The sequence below is a fragment of the Malus domestica genome, chromosome 08, assembly GCF_042453785.1.
Source record: "Malus domestica chromosome 08, GDT2T_hap1".
NCBI classification, from domain to species: Eukaryota; Viridiplantae; Streptophyta; class Magnoliopsida; order Rosales; family Rosaceae; genus Malus; species Malus domestica.
The window spans coordinates 29,996,055-30,017,443 of NC_091668.1; the positions used below are offsets into that span (position 1 = coordinate 29,996,055).

The 21,389-nt window shown below is 40.9% G+C and overlaps 2 protein-coding genes across 2 annotated transcripts in view; both read left to right on the plus strand.

Moving 5' to 3' along the window:
* LOC139198170 (serine carboxypeptidase-like 45) overlaps positions 1-21,389 on the plus strand; it is a 67,418-nt gene that overhangs the window by 18,235 nt on the left and 27,794 nt on the right. The window lies entirely within an intron of this gene.
* Positions 17,037-19,761, plus strand: LOC103425605 (serine carboxypeptidase-like 45). The gene is made up of 9 exons (XM_070826575.1): positions 17,037-17,339; positions 17,532-17,630; positions 17,769-17,864; positions 17,971-18,063; positions 18,178-18,248; positions 18,337-18,812; positions 18,995-19,093; positions 19,197-19,314; positions 19,407-19,761. Exons 1-9 carry the CDS (start codon positions 17,084-17,086, stop codon positions 19,563-19,565), a joined length of 1,467 nt encoding a protein of 488 aa, XP_070682676.1. The 5' UTR covers positions 17,037-17,083; the 3' UTR covers positions 19,566-19,761.

The window sequence follows — 21,389 nt, forward strand, 5'->3', positions numbered from 1 at the left end:
TTGCATTCGGATTTTTGATTGTTCTTGGTTTCATTGCCTCTAATGTGCCATATAGCAGTGCATTTTCTCGGTTCCAATCTTGACGAAAACACGTGTTGCTAAGGCCATTCATTCATTCATTGTTTCTGTTGTTAGAAAGGCCTCGTAGCCACCGTGACGTTTAACGCAAAGCTAATATCTTTAGGTGGTTTTTGTTAAGGCGGTGTATTTGACGAGTAAAGTAAATGACATTGAATCCAACAAGAGGAAAAAGAGAAGCAAATAATCAAAGGCGTAGCCAAGGCGAAAATTTTATGTGTGCAGTGCTCCTAAGTTTTATTAAGACAGAAATTGTGTGCGCATCGCACAAAATTTTTTAAGAGGAAATTTGTTAAACACTTAGGGAGTTTGTCATTATATGTGTTCATGTTGACAAATGCCAAGTAATATGCTAAGTAATGGCAAGACCCCATGCCAAATGATGTCAGCACGACCCGTCAAATGTTGTTGATATATTTTTATAAAACATTTCGTCAAATACTTTATGAGCACAGAAAGATCCTGATCGGACATTTGGAGGGTCCTGGAAGGCTTTCACATGAGTTTTTTTTTTCTTTTTTTTTTCTTCAGCATTTGGGTTCTAGGACCAATCGAGACTCTACATGGGTTAGCCAATGAGCATGTCATACTTCTAACGTTTATTTCTATGTCTTTGTCCACTTAACCTTGTTTTCGAGTACTTTGAAACATATATCCACAAAGACAAATGAATTTGCCGTCATTGCCACACGAGAAAACAACAAAACATGGAATTGTGTGATGAAAAGCAAAGTTGAGGAAAAGAATCATCTTTGTATATGGTTTGAATTGATTACAAGATATGTTGCTATCTTTGAAGAAGAAAGAAATGGCTGACCTAAAGCTCAAAACATAAAGAGTAAAACAATAGTATTTATTTACATGACCACTGTTGATGCACAAAATTAGTGAAGACTTTGGAACAACGTAAAGTGTCAAGTTTGTGAGCTTCGCTCGGTTGCTCCTGTTACATCCTGACCTGGGCTCCACCACATCTCGGGCTTGACTCCACCGTAGCACGATATTATCCACTTTGGGCCTCGACCACGCCCTTACGGTTTTGTTTTTGGGAATTCACATGAGAACTTCCCAGTGGGTCACCCATCGTGGGATTGCTTTAGTGCGAACTCACTTAACTTCAGAGTTCCGATGGAACCCGAAACCAGTGAGCTCCTAAAAAACCTCGTGCTATATGAAGGGGATTATTTACATATAAGGCATAGAGGATCCTCACCCTTGGGTGATGTGGGATCTCACAATCCACCTCCCTTAGGGGTCCGACGTCCTTGTCGGCACACTTCCGGCCAGAGAGTGGCTCTGATACGAAATTGTTACATCCCGACCTGGGCTCTACTCCGTCGTAGCACGATATTGTCTGCTTTAGGCCCCGACCACACCCTCACAGTTTTGTTTCTGTGAACTCACACGAGCACTTACCAGTGGGTCACACATCATGAGATTGCTCTCGTGTGAACTTGCTTAACTTCGGAGTTCTGATGGAATCCAAAACCAATGAGCTCGTTACCCTGCCACGCCCTCACGGTTTTGTTTCTGGGAACTTACACGAGAACTTCCCAGTGGGTCACCCATCCTGGGATTGCTCTCCCCCGAACTCGCTTAACTTCGGAGTTCCGATGAAATCTGAAGCCAGTGAGCTCCCAAAAGGCCTCGTGCTATATGAAGGGGATTATTTACATATAAGGCATATATGATCCTTACCCCTGGGCGATGTGGGATCTCATAGCTCCAGTCACCCAGTGAGGATAATATGTAAGGAGATAGAGATAGGGAAGCAAATAGAAGATGTACATGGTTCACCCTAAGTCTGGCTACGTCCATGGAGTAAAGGAGTTCGCATTAATAGTGAAGGGTTTACACATACATAAGTTTAAGCATAGTTATCATCAATGAGTTCTAATGACTAGTTTAAGTACAATAATGACATTAGGGATTAATTGTAGGAGAATGGTCTTCTTTTATAGTTGAGGAGAGTCTCATGCTTTTGTCCGTGGTCGATGTGGGACTCTGTGAGCTTTATTCTGATGTTGACATATGTCGTGTTGTGATTTGCAAGGATGCCTCAGTATGAACCCTTCAGTGGGTCTTTGAAGGTATGATGTTAACCGGTGCTTGGTAGTTTCAGAATTGGTCAAGTATGGTACAAACAGTGCTCCCCTAAGTTCCCGAGTGAGGAAAGCTTCTCGGTTGGGGACTTAAAAAATCCAAGTCCCTGAGTAATCACGAAACTTCTGAGTACTGAAATGTAGTAGGATATAGTAGGAGTCCCCCAAGTTTCTAGTCGAGGAGAGTTACCGAAGAAGGTGCTTTACTTGTTGCCAATTTTTCAAAATAGTGACACCTTGTTTTTATATCACACACCTTCATATATGCCTTATCCCAAAAATATTTCAAGCTAGTTTGAGCTTCACAAGGGCCCAAAATTTTTGTGCAGCCCAAAACTGCTCATTTATTTTGCAAGCCTAAGAAAGGGGGAGGCATACTGCCTTTTTTACTTTATTATTTATGTTTCTGATTAGTAGCTCCCTGTCATTCGTCTCCCCTCCTTCACACTTCTCTATTTTCTGGCAGCTCCATATTCTCTTCTTCCCCAGTGCTCATTCACTTTTTTGAAAATCCCAAGACCTAACTTCCTCGTGCCCTCATCCTCATCTCCCCACATTTTCAGAAAACAAACTCAGGCTTGAGGCTAATGCTGCAGCCCTGCTGTCGGGTTTTGAGAAGATCTGCGTGTAGCAGTGAGTTCTACAGTAGGTTGTGAAGCCTGGGACTCTGTGGCTGCTGAAAATTGCAGCTTTCATGGGTTGGATTTTGTGGGTTGTAGAAGTTGTGGGTTATAAAAGCTTGAGGAGTGGGTGAAGGTTGAGAGAAGTGGGTTGCTGCAGGAAGCTATCTTCATTTTAGCTAACCCCAACCTGTCTTCTTCTCAGTGCTTGAACTCGTCATTTTCTCTAGCTTTGACAGTGGTGGTCCCCAATTTGAATTTTTTCTTTTTTCTTTTTGGCTTTGATTTGAGTTTCAAGGTATGTCTGGGTTCTGGTCCTAATTAGTGAGCAAGGCTTAAGGCTTCTTGCTTGTGGCCTGTGAACGCGCAATCCGAGACCATGCCGTGTTAGCACCGCCCTAATTTTGAAGCAGCAAGTCAAATCCTCACGGGTTTTGTAATACCTTGAAAAATTAAAAAATATAAATTAGTTATTTATGTTTATGATTATGTGGAGGGAATCGAAAATAAATAGAATTAGGGTTATGAAATTCGAGGGAAAAATTGTGAAATCTATTTTCGAATCATAATTTATGTCGTATAACTTTACGATAAGTTGAAAAGACGAAAATGCCCTTAGTTGACCAAACGAAATTATACAAGATGTATTTTAATCCTTATATGTTTCATTGTATTTCTTGACATAATTGGATAGAGGACTATCCCACGAGTGTATAGGCGAAAACCGTTTGCCAAACGAAGTTTTAACAAAAGAGCTATAAGTGATTAAAAGCAATGGCAAAATGGTCATTTGACCACAAATCTAGAATGCTCCAAATTTGTTGGAGAAATAATCATGGTTGCCACATGTGCGGTTGAGATGGGAAGAAGAAAAGAGAAAGGAGGGGGATAAGGGCCAATGAGGGAAGAGGAAGGAGGGAGGAAACCAATGGGAAGAGAGGAAAAGGAGATAAGGGAGAGAATGAGAGAGCACAAGATCCTCTCGACCCGAGTGACCCGACCCGGTTCCCGGTCGGAATTTCGATGGTTCCACATTGATTTTTCCCACCAATTTCATCGGATCTTCACCTATAAATGTATCCTCGACCTTTCTTCGTCCAATTATACAAAAAACCCCCAAGTCAAATTGGCTCCAATTAGTGGAAAACGAACCCAAGAGTCCGATGGGTGCACAACGGCAATCCGCCCATTTCAGAAAGATTTTCTATCAAGCATCACCTCCCTCAGATGTCTTTGGAGTCCAGGAACAAAGCCTAATCAACATTGGAGGTGGTGGAGTTGGATTTGATGTCGAATTGAACTACACCCATTTTAGGGTTTTCCAGCAGATCAAAGGAATTTTAAAGGGTTTTCCTGCCGAATTGGCCTTCGGCCCAGGTATGAAAATTACTCCCTTTCCTAAGATCTACCTGCCTATAAAATTTGGTAATTTTTGGAGTTTGATGGAAAAAATTAGATTTCCGTTCGCCGGAAACCGCCACTTGCGGCAGCGTGTGGCCAGAAGGCCGATGCTATCTTTTAAGCTAATTTTGATATTCTGAATCCATATTTGATATGCATTTGGTGTGATACATTTGTTTGAACCTAGTTTTGTGATTGTTAGTTGCTTGAATGATTTAGAAAATGAATTAGAAATGGATTGCGAACTACGATTGGCTTAATCCCTCCAAAGGGTACGTAGGTATATTAATACTTTTACATCAAGTTTTGGTTATAATTATCATAAAATTAAAATAGTGGTTATAATTCTATATGAGATCTAAAATTTGGTTATTTTTCCAAATTTCCCAAAAAAAAAAAGGAAATCCCTTCCCTGCCTAGTGTAGCAGTATTGTGATATGCATCAAACTCAAGACATCCGATCCCCATATATATGCATAACACTTGCTTAGAATCTCAAAGTAGAGTACATTTCTTGCAAGAGCAAGTTGTACTCATGAACATTTATGAATTGGTATCATCAACCCACGTCAGAACAATACAATATGTTGAATACGTGAGCTCTTGGACAATTTAGAAGAAAATGCTTTGAATTGATCATATATTCTTCTCAATAAGAGGAACTTATAGGTGTACAACCCTAACATAAAAGGAAAGAAAACTAATTACAAGTGATTACATGAGGATACACGGGATTACATATCAATTAGGGATTCTACCTAAACTACAAAAGTCAACACTCCCCCTCAAGTTGATGCATATATGTCACTCATGCCCAACTTGTGTAAGAAACTTGAAAACTTGTGACTCGAAACAGCTTTTGTGATGATATCTGCCAACTGATCTTCTGTTCTTATCGCCGGTACTTCAATTATTTTCCCTTCCAATTTTTCTTGGATGAAGAACCGATCAACTTCAACATGCTTTGTTCTATCATGTTGTACCGGATTATGTGCAATGTCACGAGTAGCTTTATTATCACAAAATAATTTCATGGGCTGATCATGTTGTATACCCAAATTGCTTAACAGAAGCTTAAGCCACAAAATTTCACAAATTCCCAAAGCTATACCTTTGTATTCTGCTTCTGCACTGGAACGGGCAACCACATTCTGTTTCTTACTTCTCCATGTAACCAAGTTACCCCCAACAAACGTAAAGTAACCTGATGTTGAGCGTCTATCATCAATGGAACCTGCCCAGTCTACATCAGTATAACCTTCAACACTAAAGTGATTATTATTCCTCTTAAACAAAATTCCTTTGTCCGGACTTCCCTTCAAATATCGCAATATTCTCATCACGGCATTCATATGTTGTTCTCCAGGATCATGCATGTATTGACTCACTACATTCAAGGCATAAGCAAGGTCCGGTCTTGTGTGTGCCAAATACATCAAACGGCCTACTAACCTTTGGTATCTTCCTTTGTCAACTGGTACTTGATTAGGATCAATACTAAGCTTCAATCCTTCTTCTAATGGTGTAGCTACTGGCTGACAAGCTGACATGCCAGTTTCGTGCAACAAATCAATAATATACTTCATCTGAGACAAGAAAATTCCAGAACTGCTTCTTGACACCTTAATCCCTAAAAAATATTTCAGGGATCCAAGGTCATTCATTTCAAATTCTGTAGATAGGTATCTTTGCAAGGCCGCACGTTTTTACGGATCATTACCTGTTACCACCATATCGTCTACATACACAATAAGTGTAGTAAGCTTCTCATTTTGTCTTTTCAAGAACAAAGTATGATCAGAGTTACTTTGTCTGTAACCAAATGCTCTCATAGATTTTGTGAATCTTCAAAACCATGCTCGAGGGGACTGCTTGAAGCCATACAAGGGTTTCTTCAACCTGTACATTTTTCTTTTGTATTTATCTGGAACATTACATCCCGGTGGAAGATCCATATAAATCTCTTCTGTTAAGTCCCCATGCAAGAAGGAATTCTTCACATCGAATTGCTGTAATGGCCAATTAAGATTTGCAGCCAAGGACAACAAAACACGGACTGTATTGATCTTGGCTATAGAGACAAATGTATCTGTATAGTCAATTCCATATTTTTGAGTGTATCCTTTTGCTATTAGTCTTGCCTTGAAGCGATCCACTATCCTATTAGCTTTGTACTTCACCGTATAGACCCATTTGCATCCCACAGGTTTCTTGCCGGCTGGCAAGTCTGTGATCTCCCAGGTAGCATTCTTCTTCAAAGACTTCAATTCTTCATTCATTGCTGCTTGCCAACGTGGATCAGCTAAAGCCTCATGCACATTGTTAGGAATAGATACAGTAGATAATTGATGCATAAATGACTTATTTGATTCTGACAGGTGATTGGTAAACACATAATTACTTAACGGGTATAACACATTAGACTCAGGGTTGGGCTTACTCATCGGATACTGAGTTTTGCAATTAGGGTCGGCTTCATAAGTAAGTTTAGGAATACCTCGGTTGACGCGATTAGGGAGACGATGTGGTGGTGGTGGTGCATCGAGGATCGAAAACGATTGATTATGGTTATTGAGACTCAAGATCGATTGTGAGATAGCTGGCGACATAGGACTGTCCGGTGGTGAGGAAACTGGCAGTGAGCCATCAGGCAATGAGTTATCTGGTGATGTCGACTCGTCCCTTTCAAGGTTTTCAACATTGTTTCCATGTGAATGATCACCATTTGTCTCCACGACATCACCATTTAGTTCCAATTCATTCACATCATTGTTTTCGTGTGAGTGATCACCACTTGTCTCCAAGACATCACCACTTAAATCCAAATCATTCACACTATCTATATTTGGAATAGTATAATCAAGAGTTTGAACTTCTGTCTGATTCTCCCCCTGAAGTGAAGACTTGAGATGGGCAAAGTACATATCATTCTCATGAAACGCAATATCCACTGTGACAAACAATTTGTTCGTCGAAGGGTGATAACAATGATACCCCTTTTGATTTGAGGCATACCCCATAAACACACACCGTAAGGCCCGAGGCTAAAGCTTAATTCTCTGCTGTTTATGAAGATAAACGAAGGCTACACATCCAAACACGTGAGGTGGAAGATTAAGAACTGTATGAGCATCAACATATGAAAAAAGAGTCTGGAGCGGTGTCTAAAAGTCGACTGATCGGGATGGAACACGATTCATGAGATACGCAGCTAAGGTGAGAGCTTCTCCCAAAAAAGATAACGGGAGACGCGCCTCAATCAGAGAAGCACGAACAACCTCTAGAAGCTGACAATTCTTGCGTTCTGCAACACCATTTTGTTGTGGAGTAGATGAACATGTAGTCTGATGAACAATACCATGATGATCAAGAAAGGCACGAAGTTCAGAGTTTACATATTCGCCGCCATTGTCACTCCTGAGAACCTGTAGTTGTGACTTATATTGTACTTGTACCATTTTATAAAACCGTTGAAACAAAGAAGTAACTTCACTTTTGGACTTCATCAAACAAACCCAAGTCATACGTGTGCAGTCATCAATAAAAGTAACAAACCAATGAGCACCACCAAGTGTAGCAGTTTTAGATGGTCCCCAAACATCAGAATGAATGATCATAAACGGGATTGAACTTTTATTCAAACTAGGCGGAAACGAAGTACGATGACTTTTAGCCATTTCACAAACACCACATTTAAAGTTAGAAATATCATGCTTACTAAACATGCTAGGAAACAACTTCCGCAGATAGCCGAACGAAGCATGTCCAAGCCGAAAATGCCACAACCAAATCTCCGAAGCTTTATTCCTATCCCCCAGATTTCATTCCACTGCAAGAGCTTGAGTCAACATTCGGGAACTGTTTGATGTCAGCTCCAAATAGTAGAGCTTCCCTTTCCTAATACCATAACCAATTGTCTTGCGAGTCTGAATATCCTTAAAAACACAAAAAGAAGACCAAGAAATCACAAGACAATGCAGGACGACAGTTATTTGAGCAACAAATATTAAATTATAGTCAAGAGAATGAACAACAAGTACGGTATCAAGACTAAGGGTATCTGAAAGGGAGACGGATCCTTCCCCAATAATAGGGGCAGAATTACCGTTGGCAACACTGACGACAGTTTTGGTGGATGGTTTTAGGGTTTCTACCTGTCTAGAATCACAAGTCATATGTTCAGTAGAACCCTTACCCGAAAATAACCTAGTGACATTGGGCCGGCTCATTCCTTTGTGATTTAATGCTAGGCCCAAAGATTTTCTTTAATTTTCTTAAGCCCAAGGTTGACCCAACCCGTGAACCCATCATCTTCCTTACTCTTTTCTGCACCCATTTCTGTAAACCTTCTCTCTAAGCTCCGAGAGCTCTAAGTTTGCTCTCACTTTGAAAACCCTCTCACCTCTCTTTCTTCCTAGCACTCGCACCACTTTATACTCATATTCTGGATCTCTGGAACCTGAGGAAACTAAATATAGCTTTGCATGCACCATCGGTGCACTGTGAGTGCAGTGCCCAGTGAACCCGAGAGCTTGAACTCTCTCGAAAATTCCATCTCAGGTATGTTTAAATTGTTCCCTTGGTTGTAGTCTATCTGTGGTGACCTTTGAGCCTGAGTTGTGATTCTAATCTCTGCATGCATACCTTAGGTGTTTATTTCCAGAATCCGACGAATTTCGAAATCGAATTTCCGACCTCTTCTTCACGGTCAAGCTGTGGTGGCTCTAAACTAGGTATAATCTTGTTTTCCCTTCTCTCTCAGCATCATTTTATGTTTAAACTTCCTATCTTTACTTAGTTTTAGGACCAAATAGGAATCGGGACGAATACCGATCAAGTTTTCTGGCGTCCTTCCTTCCCTGTTAGCAGTGCAGGTTTTTGTTGATCATGAGTCAATATTAGGGAAAAAGGGAATGTAAATAATAGGAGTTCTTTTTTATGTAGGTTTGTATTAAAGCTTTTGTTTCCTTGTTGAACTTAGATTGTACATGTATATATTTCAAAACAAGTAATACAAGAAATCATTCCGTAAAAGTTCTATTTGGTATCAGAGCTAGAGTCACTGGGGCTAGGCATGGCTTCCTGAACAGTGGGTGTAGCCGCAGCAAGGGAGGCACGACCTCCACTGGACCCGGCTGCTCCACGCTCATTGGCACGCAATTTTTTCTTTAACTCTGGGAACCAATCAGGCACCCCATGCTTAGCAAATCATGTATCCTCAGTATGACGGGTTTGTCCACATAAATTACACTTCAAATCATCTTTATTTTCTCGGTTGAAGGGACGAGAATTTAAAGATTAATTAGAAGAATTACTAGAACGATTTGTACCAGCTGGCCGAGAGATCATTGCCATGGACGTCAACCCTCCTTGATTGTTACTTCCACCCATCATGGTAGCATGTCGTTGAGCTTCACGTCGAACAACCGAAAACACCTCCTTAACAGAAGGTAAGGGTTGAGTACGTAAAATATCACTACGCACTTTATTAAACACATCATCCAATCCCGCCAAAAAAGCATACACACGATCAATCTGAATTTCTTCTCGAAGTGTCTTGAGATCTATAGCACATACCATCTTGATTGGTCTCCGTTGATCTAACTCCTGCTAAACAGACTTGAGATCAGCATAATACACACCAACTGGCCGACCCTCTTGACGGAGTTTGAACGATTTAACCTTCAATTCATAAATCTGAGAAATATCTGACCCATCATAGTAGGTCCGAGCTACCTCTTCCCATACTTCTTTAGTAGTACGTAGGTGAGTGAAAAAACCCATGATAGTAGGTTCCATGTAATTGATCAACCACCTTTTTACTATTGCATTCCCTGTCTCCCACGTCTCATACTCAGCACTAGCCTCAGCAGGCTCCTTGGTACTCCCAGTCACAAAGCCCTTCCTACTGCGTCCAGCGATGTGCATCTCCAAAACCTTGGACCAAAGAGGATAATTTGATCCATTTAACTTCATGGTATTGGGTACAACAGACGCATCACTCTGAATGACGACATGAGTCACTACTTGATTATTGGTTGAGTTACTGCCCTCTAACCTCATCACGCCACTGCCTCCTGAGTCCATTCGGTGTTGCTCACTAAATCAGCACAAAACCAACACGATACTACGTACACGCAACCACACCACACAAAAAAACTGTGCAGAGAAGTCGGCGCACACACAGCCAAATAACCACCCACGGCCCACACTGTTTTCTGCAGAAATTTTGCAGAAAAAACGCAGGCACCCACGCACAGCGGAACGCACTAAGGTTTCGGCAAACTCTTGTTAGAATTTGTTGACTCGTACTCGGGGTGCCTCATCGTCCGACACAGGTACCATGGGACATGTTCTCTTAGCCTCCGAGAAACAGCACCATACAGGTTGGATTCTGGACTCTGGGCAACGAATCATATGACATATGATAAAAATATGTTTCAATACATGACTACATCTCACAGGAAAAATATATCAACTGCCAATGGTACTTTGGCACCTGTGTGTGGTGCCGGCACTGTGCATCTCACCCCGTCACTTCCCTTACATCATTGCTTGCTTGTTTCGTCTTTATCCCATCACTTGTTATCCATACCACAGGTTACTGAACAATTGGATTGTGTTGTTCTAATGTATCCGTCCTTTTGTCTACTTCAGGATATTCAGACCAAGGAGATAATTGGGCGTGGCACTAAGAGAGAGGGGTTGTACTACGTGGACGACGTCGTTTCTGGCAGAGCTAATGCAGTTTGCGCGTCCCGGTCTAGTAATTTACAAGCAGTGTGGTTGTTGCATCGTCGGTTAGGCCATGCATCTTTTGGGTATTTACGACATATGTTACCTAGTTTATTTAGTGGAGTAAATGAATCAGACTTACATTGTGAAGTATGTATTCTTGCTAAAAGCCATCGTGCTTCTTTTCCGCCTAGTATGAATAAAAGAGCTTTACCGTTTGAACTTGTGCATTCTGATGTTTGGGGACCATCTCCGGTTGTTACTTCTTCTGGGATTAAGTGGTTTGTTACGTTTGTTGATGATTGCACTCATATGACGTGGCTATATGTGTTAAAAAATAAGAGTGATGTTGGTATGGTATTTCGGAGTTTTTCTCAAATGCTTCGGACCCAATACTTCTCTGTGATTAAAGTTCTTCGTTCTGATAATGGTGGTGAGTATATTAATCGTGAGTTGTCAGAGTTTCTTTGTGAACAAGACATTCTCCATGAAACAACCTGCCCCTATACTCCACAGCAAAATGGGGTGGCTGAACGGAAAAATCGCCATATCTTAGAAACGGCACGTGCACTACTTCTGAGTGCATCTGTTCCTAAGATTTTTTGGCCTGAAGCTGTTACTTATGCCGTCTACGTGATTAATCGTATGCCCTATCGGGTGGTTAATTTTCGAACTCATTTTCAAGTCCTCACTCAACATGTTCCAGTGGTGTCTTCTCATACTCTCCAACCCCGGGTCTTTGGGTGTGTGGCTTATGTGCATATTCAGAAAATTCATCGCACTAAGTTGGATCCGTGTGCACTTCGCTGTGTGTTTGTTGGTTTCTCCTCTCATAAAAAAAGATATAAATGTTATCACCCTGCGACTCGTCATATGTATGTTACCATAGATGTGACCTTTTCTGAATCAAAGTATTTTTATGCTCCCGTATCTTCATCTTCAGATCACCAGGGGGAGAGCTCTAGTGGTGATCTGAAATGGTTGGACTTGGAAGGAATCCCTGTGGTTGATGCCATGCATAATGGGGTAGTGATCATACATGTCGAGAGTGATAAATCTGCAACTGTTAGTGATAAATCTGCAACTGTTGCCAAGAGCAGCCTGCAGACTGTTGCCGAGAGCAGCCTGCAGACTGTTGCCAAGAGCAGCATGCAGTTAGGATAGGTTCCAGATGAGAGTGATCTGAAGTCAGGACAGGTTGTTGTCGAGCCTACTGATGTAACCCCTTCTCTCTCTAGCTCCACAGTGCTGCCCAATGAATATTCTCTGGATATACCTGAGGTAAGTATTGTGGATGATTATGTAACTAATATAAGTAATGATGTAAATACATATAAGCTGCCACCGAGACAAAATCGGGGTGTGCCACCTAACAGGTTTTCTCCGGAAGGCAAAGTGAAGTATCCAATAGCCAACTTTGTCTCATGCAATGGTCTTGCACCAGAGCGCAAGACTTTGGTGGACAATATGGAGGCTACTCGAGTACCAACCCGTGTGGAGGAGGCTCTAAAGGATCCAAAATGGGCAAACGCAATGGATGAAGAAATGTTGGCGTTACAGAAGAATAATACCTGGGAGGTGACGTCTTTACCAGAGGAAAAAAAAACAGTTGGCTGTCGGTGGGTGTTCACTGTCAAATACAAAGCCGATGGATCAATCGACAGGTACAAAGCAAGGTTGGTAGCTAAAGGATACACCCAAACATATGGTGTAGATTATCAAGAAACGTTCTCTCCGGTTGCCAAGATGAATACGGTACGGGTTCTGATATCTTTAGCTGCTAATATGAACTGGCCATTAAAACAGTTTGATGTGAAAAATGCCTTTCTTCATGGGAACTTTGAGGAAGAAGTATATAAGGATTTTCCTTCTGGGTACAGTGCTGGTAGAAGTATCGGAGTATGTCGGTTGCGTAAGTCTCTTTATGGGCTTAAGCAATCGCCTCGTGCATGGTTTGATAGGTTTACTCAAGTTATGAAAAAGATTGGGTATTACTAAAGTCATTCTGATCATACATTGTTTGTCAAACGGAGACAGAAAAAAGTGACGGCCTTAATCATCTATGTAGATGACATGATTATTACTGGGGATGATTGTGATGAGATTTCAAGGCTGCAGAGAAATCTTGCGGCTGAGTTTGAAATGAAGAACCTAGCGGATTTGAAGTATTTTCTTGGAGTCGAAGTTGCTCGATCTTCAAAAGGTATTTTCTTGTCACAACGTAAGTATGTTTTGGATTTGCTAAAAGAAACTAGTATGCTGGGATGTAAGCCAGTTGATACTCCTATTGTTGAAAAACATCATCTATGTTTGGATCTGAATCAGAAATCGGTTGATAAGGGGAGATATCAGAGACTTGTAGGGAGACTAATTTATTGGCTCATACACGACCAGATATTGCCTATGCAGTAAGTGTAGTAAGTCAATTTATGCATTCACCGAGTGAAGATCATATGGCTGATGTTATGCGTATCTTAGCTTATTTAAAGTCTGCACCTGGAAAAGGAGTTCTCTATCGGAAGCATGGACATTTGAGGATTGAGGGGTTCACGGATGCTGATTGGGCAGGAAGTGTAGGTGACAGACGGTCTACTTCGGGATATTTTACTTTTGTAGGAGGCAATTTGGTCACATGGAGAAGTAAAAAACAGAAGGTAGTATCAAGATCCTCAGCTGAGGCTGAGTTTCGAGGGATGGCTCACGGCATATGTGAGCTTCTCTGGCTTCAAAAACTTCTTGAGGGGCTTGGGTTCAAGCCAAAAGAGACCATGAGACTATACTGTGATAATAAGTCAGCGAGAGATATAGCTGATAATCCGGTACAGCATGATAGAACAAAACATGTGGAAGTTGATCGACATTTTATTAAAGAGAAACTTGAAAGGAAGATTGTGTCGATCCCATTTGTGAATTCAGATGAGCAACTTGCATATGTTCTAACTCATGCAGTATGTAGTCGAGAGTTTGATGACTCACTTGTCAAGTTGGGCATGTGTGATATCTATGCACCAACTTGAGGGGGAGTGTTGATCATGAGTCAATATTAGGGAAAAAGGGAATGTAAATAATAGGAGTCCTTTTTTAAGTAGGTTTGTATTAAAGCTTTTGTTTCCTTGTTGAACTTAGATTGTACATGTATATATTTCAAAACAAGTAATACAAGAAATCATTCCGTAAAAGTTCTATTGTTTTCAGACCACCCAAAGCACCCACGGGCCTTAGGCCCATATTTTGGACCAGCTCAGAACACCAAAACCAACCTTTTCGGCTATTAGGCCTACGGGCCGAGAGTGTGGTTATGCATGTGCCGTGTGTGTATGTGTATGTGTGTGCAGTACTGAGTATGTGTGGTGTGGGCTGCGATATGGGTGTGTGCGTGTTCTGTGTGGATGTGTATGTTTAGTGCATATGGTGTGTGTGTGTGTGTGTGATGTAGTGCATGCGTGTGTGTTGTGAATGTGTACCGTGTGCATGTGTAATGTGCAAGTGTGTGCTGTGCACGTGTGTACATATGTGTGTTGTGTGTGTGCATGCCGTGCATGCGTATGCATGTTGTGCATGTGTATGTGTATGTGTGAATGTATCATGTGTGTGTTTAGGTGGTGTAAGGTGGTGTGGGCCGTGTGTGTGTGTGTGTAGGCCGTATGTGTGTGTCCCGTGCGTGTATGTATGCCGTGAGTGTGTATGTGGTGTGGGTTTTGGGCATAAGCCCAAACCACTTCCTTTATTCCTAACCTATCCAAACCCAAAACCCAATAGGTCCTAACCTTATTTAACCTAAACCTAAACCTTAATCCGAATCCAAACCCAAGACTCGTTTCCATTTCTTGGAATTCTATCGTTTGGGTAGTTTGATTAATTGTGCCATTTATGTGCTTAGGGACAATTATTGTGACGTTTCCATCTTTGCTAGTGGCGCAACTTTTGGCGGCTAAGTACTGTGAGTGGACCACCTTCAAAAATTTCATGTTTTATTCATAGAATTGCATATATAAATAGCATGCCTTACAGATTGATTGATTTGAGGAATACTTTACAGGAAGCATGATGATTTGATGATGATTGATTAGATATATATTTTGAACTATTTTCATTATATTGTATTTTCTATAGAACCCTCATTCTGGTAGACTATCTGATCGATGACGATAGGATGCTAAGAATGTGTTTCAAATGATTTTCGAACACCTCTTCGTAGTATAGGGGATCGATGAACCTATGCTACGAAGTTGTATTTTAGAAAACTGTTTTGTGCGTACCTAGTGAACACCATGCCGCCAGGTGCGAGGACTTGTAGTTGGCAGAGGCCTGGAGAAATAATCCCCAGTGGAAGGCTGAGGGACCACGGAGACTGGCATTGGGCCGGGAGGGAGTTATCTCATGGTGAAGGCCATAGAGATTTAGGTGCAGGCATTGGGCCGGGAGATATTATTATTATTCGGTGCACTCACTAGCAACACAACTTGTGTTATGCTTCCTGATATGATTTCTGAGATTGATTTGCAGATAGATATATGAATTGTTTTTATGGCATGCTAAAGGTTTTGAGAAACCTATCACTTATTATTTAGTAGTTTTCATCATATTAACTGTGGGGGTTAGTATGTTCATAACTATTTTGTTATTATTATATATATAAACTTGGTCCACTCACCTTTGTTTTGCGCCCTCATTCAGGACTTACAATCAAGGCACGTAATCCCGGCATCAAGACACTTTCGCAGCAGTATCTTCAAATCCTCTCGGGGCAGGACCCACTTCTTTATTCATTCAATTTTATCTTAATTCTTTTTAGTGATTAGGTTTAGTTGTATGCTCTGAACACGTTCCCATATTGTTAATTCATTGTATTTAAATTCATAACCCTTATTTATTTCTTATTCTTAGCTTTTGTATCAATTAATGGCTTTCGTCACCCTCGAGTGTTGGCCATCACGTGTCTATCCTAGTATTCGGGGAATATCAGGGTCGGGGCGTGTCAACCAGAATCAATTATCCACGTATTATTCATAACAGAGGCATAAACCTTTAAAGCCTTACCATTGTTACCTATATTAGTAGAGGCAGACACTTCCGCAACTATATTTTCAGAATCTACCTTCACATCGGCAAACGAGGTACACGTGGTCGCATTCTCATGTCCGAGTTGGTCAAATCGATTTGGAGTACAAGTCCAGATTGCCATTCCCAAGCAATTTTAATCAATACGTTACCCAGTGATCGGTAGAGCCCAAATTTCCAAGCAAACCAAACCCAAGAAGCTTCAATTTGCACGGGCCAACAAGAAAGATAGCCCAACAACAATTAAAAATAACAATAATCCACAAAACCAAAAAATCAATTCCTTGTCGTGTGGGCCTGAAGCAAAAGACCCAATTTTTCAATGTTTATATTTTGTCCCTTTGCCCTTTGTCCAGAGTTGTCTTCGTGCGAACGAAGATTTGGGAGAAAAAACAAAACACTGCAACCTGGAGCAGCAACATGTATGTGTGGGTGAAGATGAAGACAGTTAGGGTTTTAAATGGAGATGCTGATACGGCTGGTGGTGTACGATCCGTGTTGTCGAGATTTGGTAACTCCTCAGACAACAGGACGGTGCAGTCAATGTGGTGGTTTCAGATCAGAGAATAGTTGCACTGGACTCGGGGTCAGCAACGACGGAGTCGCTCGCTGGTCGGACGGGTGCGATGTGCAACTAGCAGCGCGGCTGGTGGTTCTCGGGTCAGCAACGACGGCGTCGCTCGCTGGTCGGACGACGCTACACAACTGGCTGTGCGGCTGATGGTTGTGGTTCTGCGTAGAGCGCACTGTGTTTTTTTTTTTTAATTTCCTCTAACCTAGGCTCTGGTACCAAGAAGAAAATGCTTTGAATTGATCATATATTCTTCTCAATAAGAGGAACATATAGGTGTACAACCCTAACATAAAAGGAAATAAAACTAATTACAAGTGATTACATGAGGATACACGGGATTACATATCAATTAGGATCCTACCTAAACTACAAAAGTCAACAAATTTGTCTTACACAACTTAGCCAGCTTGGTACCAGACAAAATCGAGATAAGATCTTTATATACTTGTACCATCCCACACCACAATTCATAATTGAAGCTCTCTCTCTCTCTCTCTCTCTCTCTCTCTCTCATGATGCAGCCTCAACGAGGGAGTATCGTTGTCGTCGCCGCAGTCTTTGCAACTGTCATCCAAGCGTTTTCCACGGAAAACTCCCTCCAAGAAGCTGATAAAATCACAAGGTTGCCTGGTCAACCACAAGTCAACTTCCAGCAATATGCAGGATATGTAACTGTGGATGAAAAGCAAGGGAGATCACTTTTTTACTACTTTGTTGAAGCACAAACTGATCCTGCTTCAAAGCCTCTTGTTCTTTGGCTCAATGGAGGTGAGCTTCCATCCAAATCCATTTTCAAATATAATCTCTACCGGAAAAATTTCATGCGTTATTTGTTTTTGCTCTTACTGCTTCAGCCAACTTAGCGAGGCCTATATTTGTAACATTTTATACATTAATGAATGCGTGTTGCGTAGTACAATTACGAACCAAAAAACTGAGCTTTGTGAGTTTAAAGTGAAGGTCCTGGTTGTTCATCTGTTGGAGGAGCTTTCATCGCGCACGGACCTTTTCTACCAAGCGGAGACATTTTACTCAAGAACGATTTTAGTTGGAATAGAGGTAATTAATCCATTAAATTATAGTTTTAAGTGATCACAATTGTGTCACATTCGTTCTTAGTTAGATTCTGCTCCCGATTATTCTCGTAACATTGATACTAATTACGATGGATTTTCTCTTTTTATATAATATTTGCAGAAGCAAATATGCTATTCTTGGAGTCACCTGCAGGAGTAGGCTTCTCCTACTCAGAAAACAAATCATTCTATGGCTTCGTGAACGACGATATCACAGGTTTTCGCTTCATATGACTTTCTCAATCCTCATTCAACCAACAAAATATAACCCGAAAATAGTAAACATGTACATTCTGATCATGTTCCGATTCTCTTCTTTTTAGCACTAGATAATTTCGAGTTCCTTCGGCGCTGGTTCCACAAATTCCCTGAGTATAAAAATAGGGATTTGTTTATCACAGGACAGAGCTATGCAGGTAACATTATTTACTTGTAAAACCATCATTTCTATCACTACTGACCAATTAGAAAACTCAAAAGGTACAAACTTACGACACGCTTCTAAAAAGTTCCATTTGTTTCACTGCCAGGCCACTATGTTCCACAGCTTGCACAACTCATTATCCAATCAAAACTGAAGTTCAATCTGAAAGCAGTAGCAGTAAGCAAACGAGAATCGAAAAAATGAAGTGACTTTGGAGTTGATGTTTTCGACTAAGATGTCATGCTTGAGCTGTTTTTGCTTGCAGATTGGCAATCCTCTTTTTGAATTCAATACTGATATCAACTCACGATCAGAGTACTGGTGCTCTCATGGATTAATATCAGATGCGACCTTCGAAAATTTGACTTCAGTCTGCAACTATTCTGAAATTTTTAGACAGGAGGTAATTCGTGGTGGTCCACTTAGCCCTGCTTGTGATGCAGTAGCGAACCAATTTGAAAGAGAAGTCCCTGGACATTTGATCAACCAATATGACGTTACTCTCGATGTCTGTTTATCATCCGTCGAAGCTCAGTCTTTCCAACTGGTAAGCCTTGGTATTTTCTCCTTACATTTCTTTCGAATTCTCCACGTTAATATACAAACTTCCAACTCACCGATCACATCTGCAGCAGTGAAGATAAATGTCTGTATCGGAGATGAAACAGTTACATACTTCAACCGACCAGATGTACAGGAGGCGCTTCATGCCCGAGTCACAAATTGGACAATTTGCAGCAAGTAATCATCTCATCTCATTTGAATCACTGGTGCACATAAGCGTAGTAGGTTCCGAAGATGAATCAAAACATGAAAAGAATTCCAATTATATTCCAAACTACTCGAAGATCGAAGAAATGTTCCTTGTGCAGCAGTTCTTTTTTGTTTAATGTGCTTCTAACTTTGATTATCCTCTTTTACAGCAGAGGTGTCATCCAGTATGACTTGAAAAACCTGGAAACACCGATCCTTCCAGTTTTAGGTGACCTTGTCAAGTCTGGAATTCGGGTTTTGATTTACAGGTGATGAGTCTCACCATTGTACAAATCAAAACTCTTGCCATCTTTGATAATCTTAGTCTTTTAGAAATTGTCCTTAAAAGTTTATCTTACATGTTTTCCACAGTGGAGATCAAGATTCTATTATTCCACTAACGAGTACACGGACACTGGTGAACGGATTGGCAAAGGACTTGGGGCTACAAACGAATGTGCCTTACAGAGTCTGGGTTCAAGAAAAACAGGTCGGTTCGTGAATATAATATCAGTGGAAAATTCGGACTATCTACTTGTGGTCTTAGCAGTTTTTATCCTTTATAAATTTTTAACTTTTCAGGTTGCTGGATGGACACAAGTATACAGTGACGTTTTATCTTACGCTACCATAAGAGGAGCAGGCCATGAAGCTCCAATTTCGCAGCCAGAGAGATCACTACTTCTGTTTACCTCATTTCTGAGAGGAAAGCCACTGCCAGAAGCCTTAAGTACTAACTGATCAAATTGCAGAAATCAAGAAGAAACATATATATTGTTGTAAATAGGTGGGTATGTTTGCCCACATGCATACAGTAAACTTTTCATATACTTAATAGTGTAATTTGTTTGCTTTCAAAGTAGTTGCTCTATAAATAGAGCATTACGAGTATTCAAAAGATAAGAGCAAGAAAGAAAGAAAAGTTAGAATATTTTCAGTATCTTGTCCTTAGCAATGGTTATTTCTCTAACTTTTGCCTATTTATAACAAGTTATCAGCACGACTCTCTAACCATTTCTCATTTCTCTTCGCCGAAAGAAAAATGTTTCCTCCAACGATTTTACTGTTCTTCTTCTTCCTCTGGCTCACCTGCTGGATATACCCTCGCGAAGAATTGTTTGCACCATGCTTGCTTTTAGTTCTTAACATAACAGTTACTTATATCTTTGATTTCTTGTTTGGTGTAGCTCCTTATTACTAACCCAATGTTATTTATCTTTGTTGCGATCAAAGATGGTGTGGTATCATCGCCCATCTTGGACTGCAAATTTAATTTTACTGCAAATTTTAGGTGGAGCGGTATAATCGCCCACCCTACCATGCATTTTTAAATTTGCCTGTTATTTAATTTTATTGCAATTTTAGGTGGTGTGGTATAATCACCCACCCTGCTCTGCATATTTAAATTTTTCTGCTGATTGAGTGGTGCAGAATAATCGCCCATCCTATGTTATTTCGATGAGAATGGTGCAGTACAATCGACATCCTCATTCATCATGTAAATCTCGAGCCTGAAGTTTTGAGTGCTTATCATTTTGGCTTGAAAATCAAAATGAAAATTTTGTAAGAACCAGAAGTTCTAACAATATATTCCTCTAGAATACATATTATTGCAAGTTCTTACACGCCTCATTTTTGTTTCAGAAAAGAAAATGGCGAACTTGGCAAAGCTTGATTTTGTTGCCCTGGATATTACTGGAAAGAGCTACCTTACCTAGGTGATGGATGCCAAGATCTATCTGGAGGCAGGAAATCTTGGGGAAACCATTAAGGAGGATAACAGTGCATCCTTCCAAGATCGGGCGAAGGCCATGATCTTTATCCGTCAACACCTTGATGAGGGACTGAAGAGCGAGTACTTCATGGTTGAAGATCCATTAACCCTTTGGAAGGCACTGAAAAATAGATATAATCACCAGAAAACGGTGATTCTTTCAAGGGCTCGTTATGAGTTGACTCACCTAAGGATTCAGGATTTCAAAACGATGGCTGAATACAATTCTACAATGTTCAAAATTAGCTCCCAGTTAAAGCTCTATGGAGAAACAATCACTGAGGAAGATATGTTGGAAAATACTTTCAGCACCTTTCATGCCTCCAATGTGCTCCTGCAGCAGCAATATAGAGAAAGAGGCTTTACTGAGTACAACCAGCTGATATATGTACTCCTTGTAGCAGAGCAAAACAATGAGTTTCTAATGAAAAATCATCAGTCTCGACCTACCGGATTAACACCATTCCCAAAAGTGAATGATGTTTCCCTTGAAGGGAATACCATATCCTTTCATGGCAATAATTACAAACGAGAACGTGGCCACAAGCGAGGTCGGTGGAACGGGAATGGCAAGAACCATGGTATCCAGTTTCACAACCAGGTTCTAAGGTATAATCCAGCCCCGAGCTTTAAGATTGCAAATCACCAGAAAGGCAAAGCTCATATGAACACTCCTAGAAATCCTAAAGGAGTTTGCCATATGTGTAGTGGCAATGGGCACTGGGCGCGTACCAGTCGCACCCCAAAACATCTAGTGGATCTATATCAAGCCTCCCTCAATGAGAAGGGTG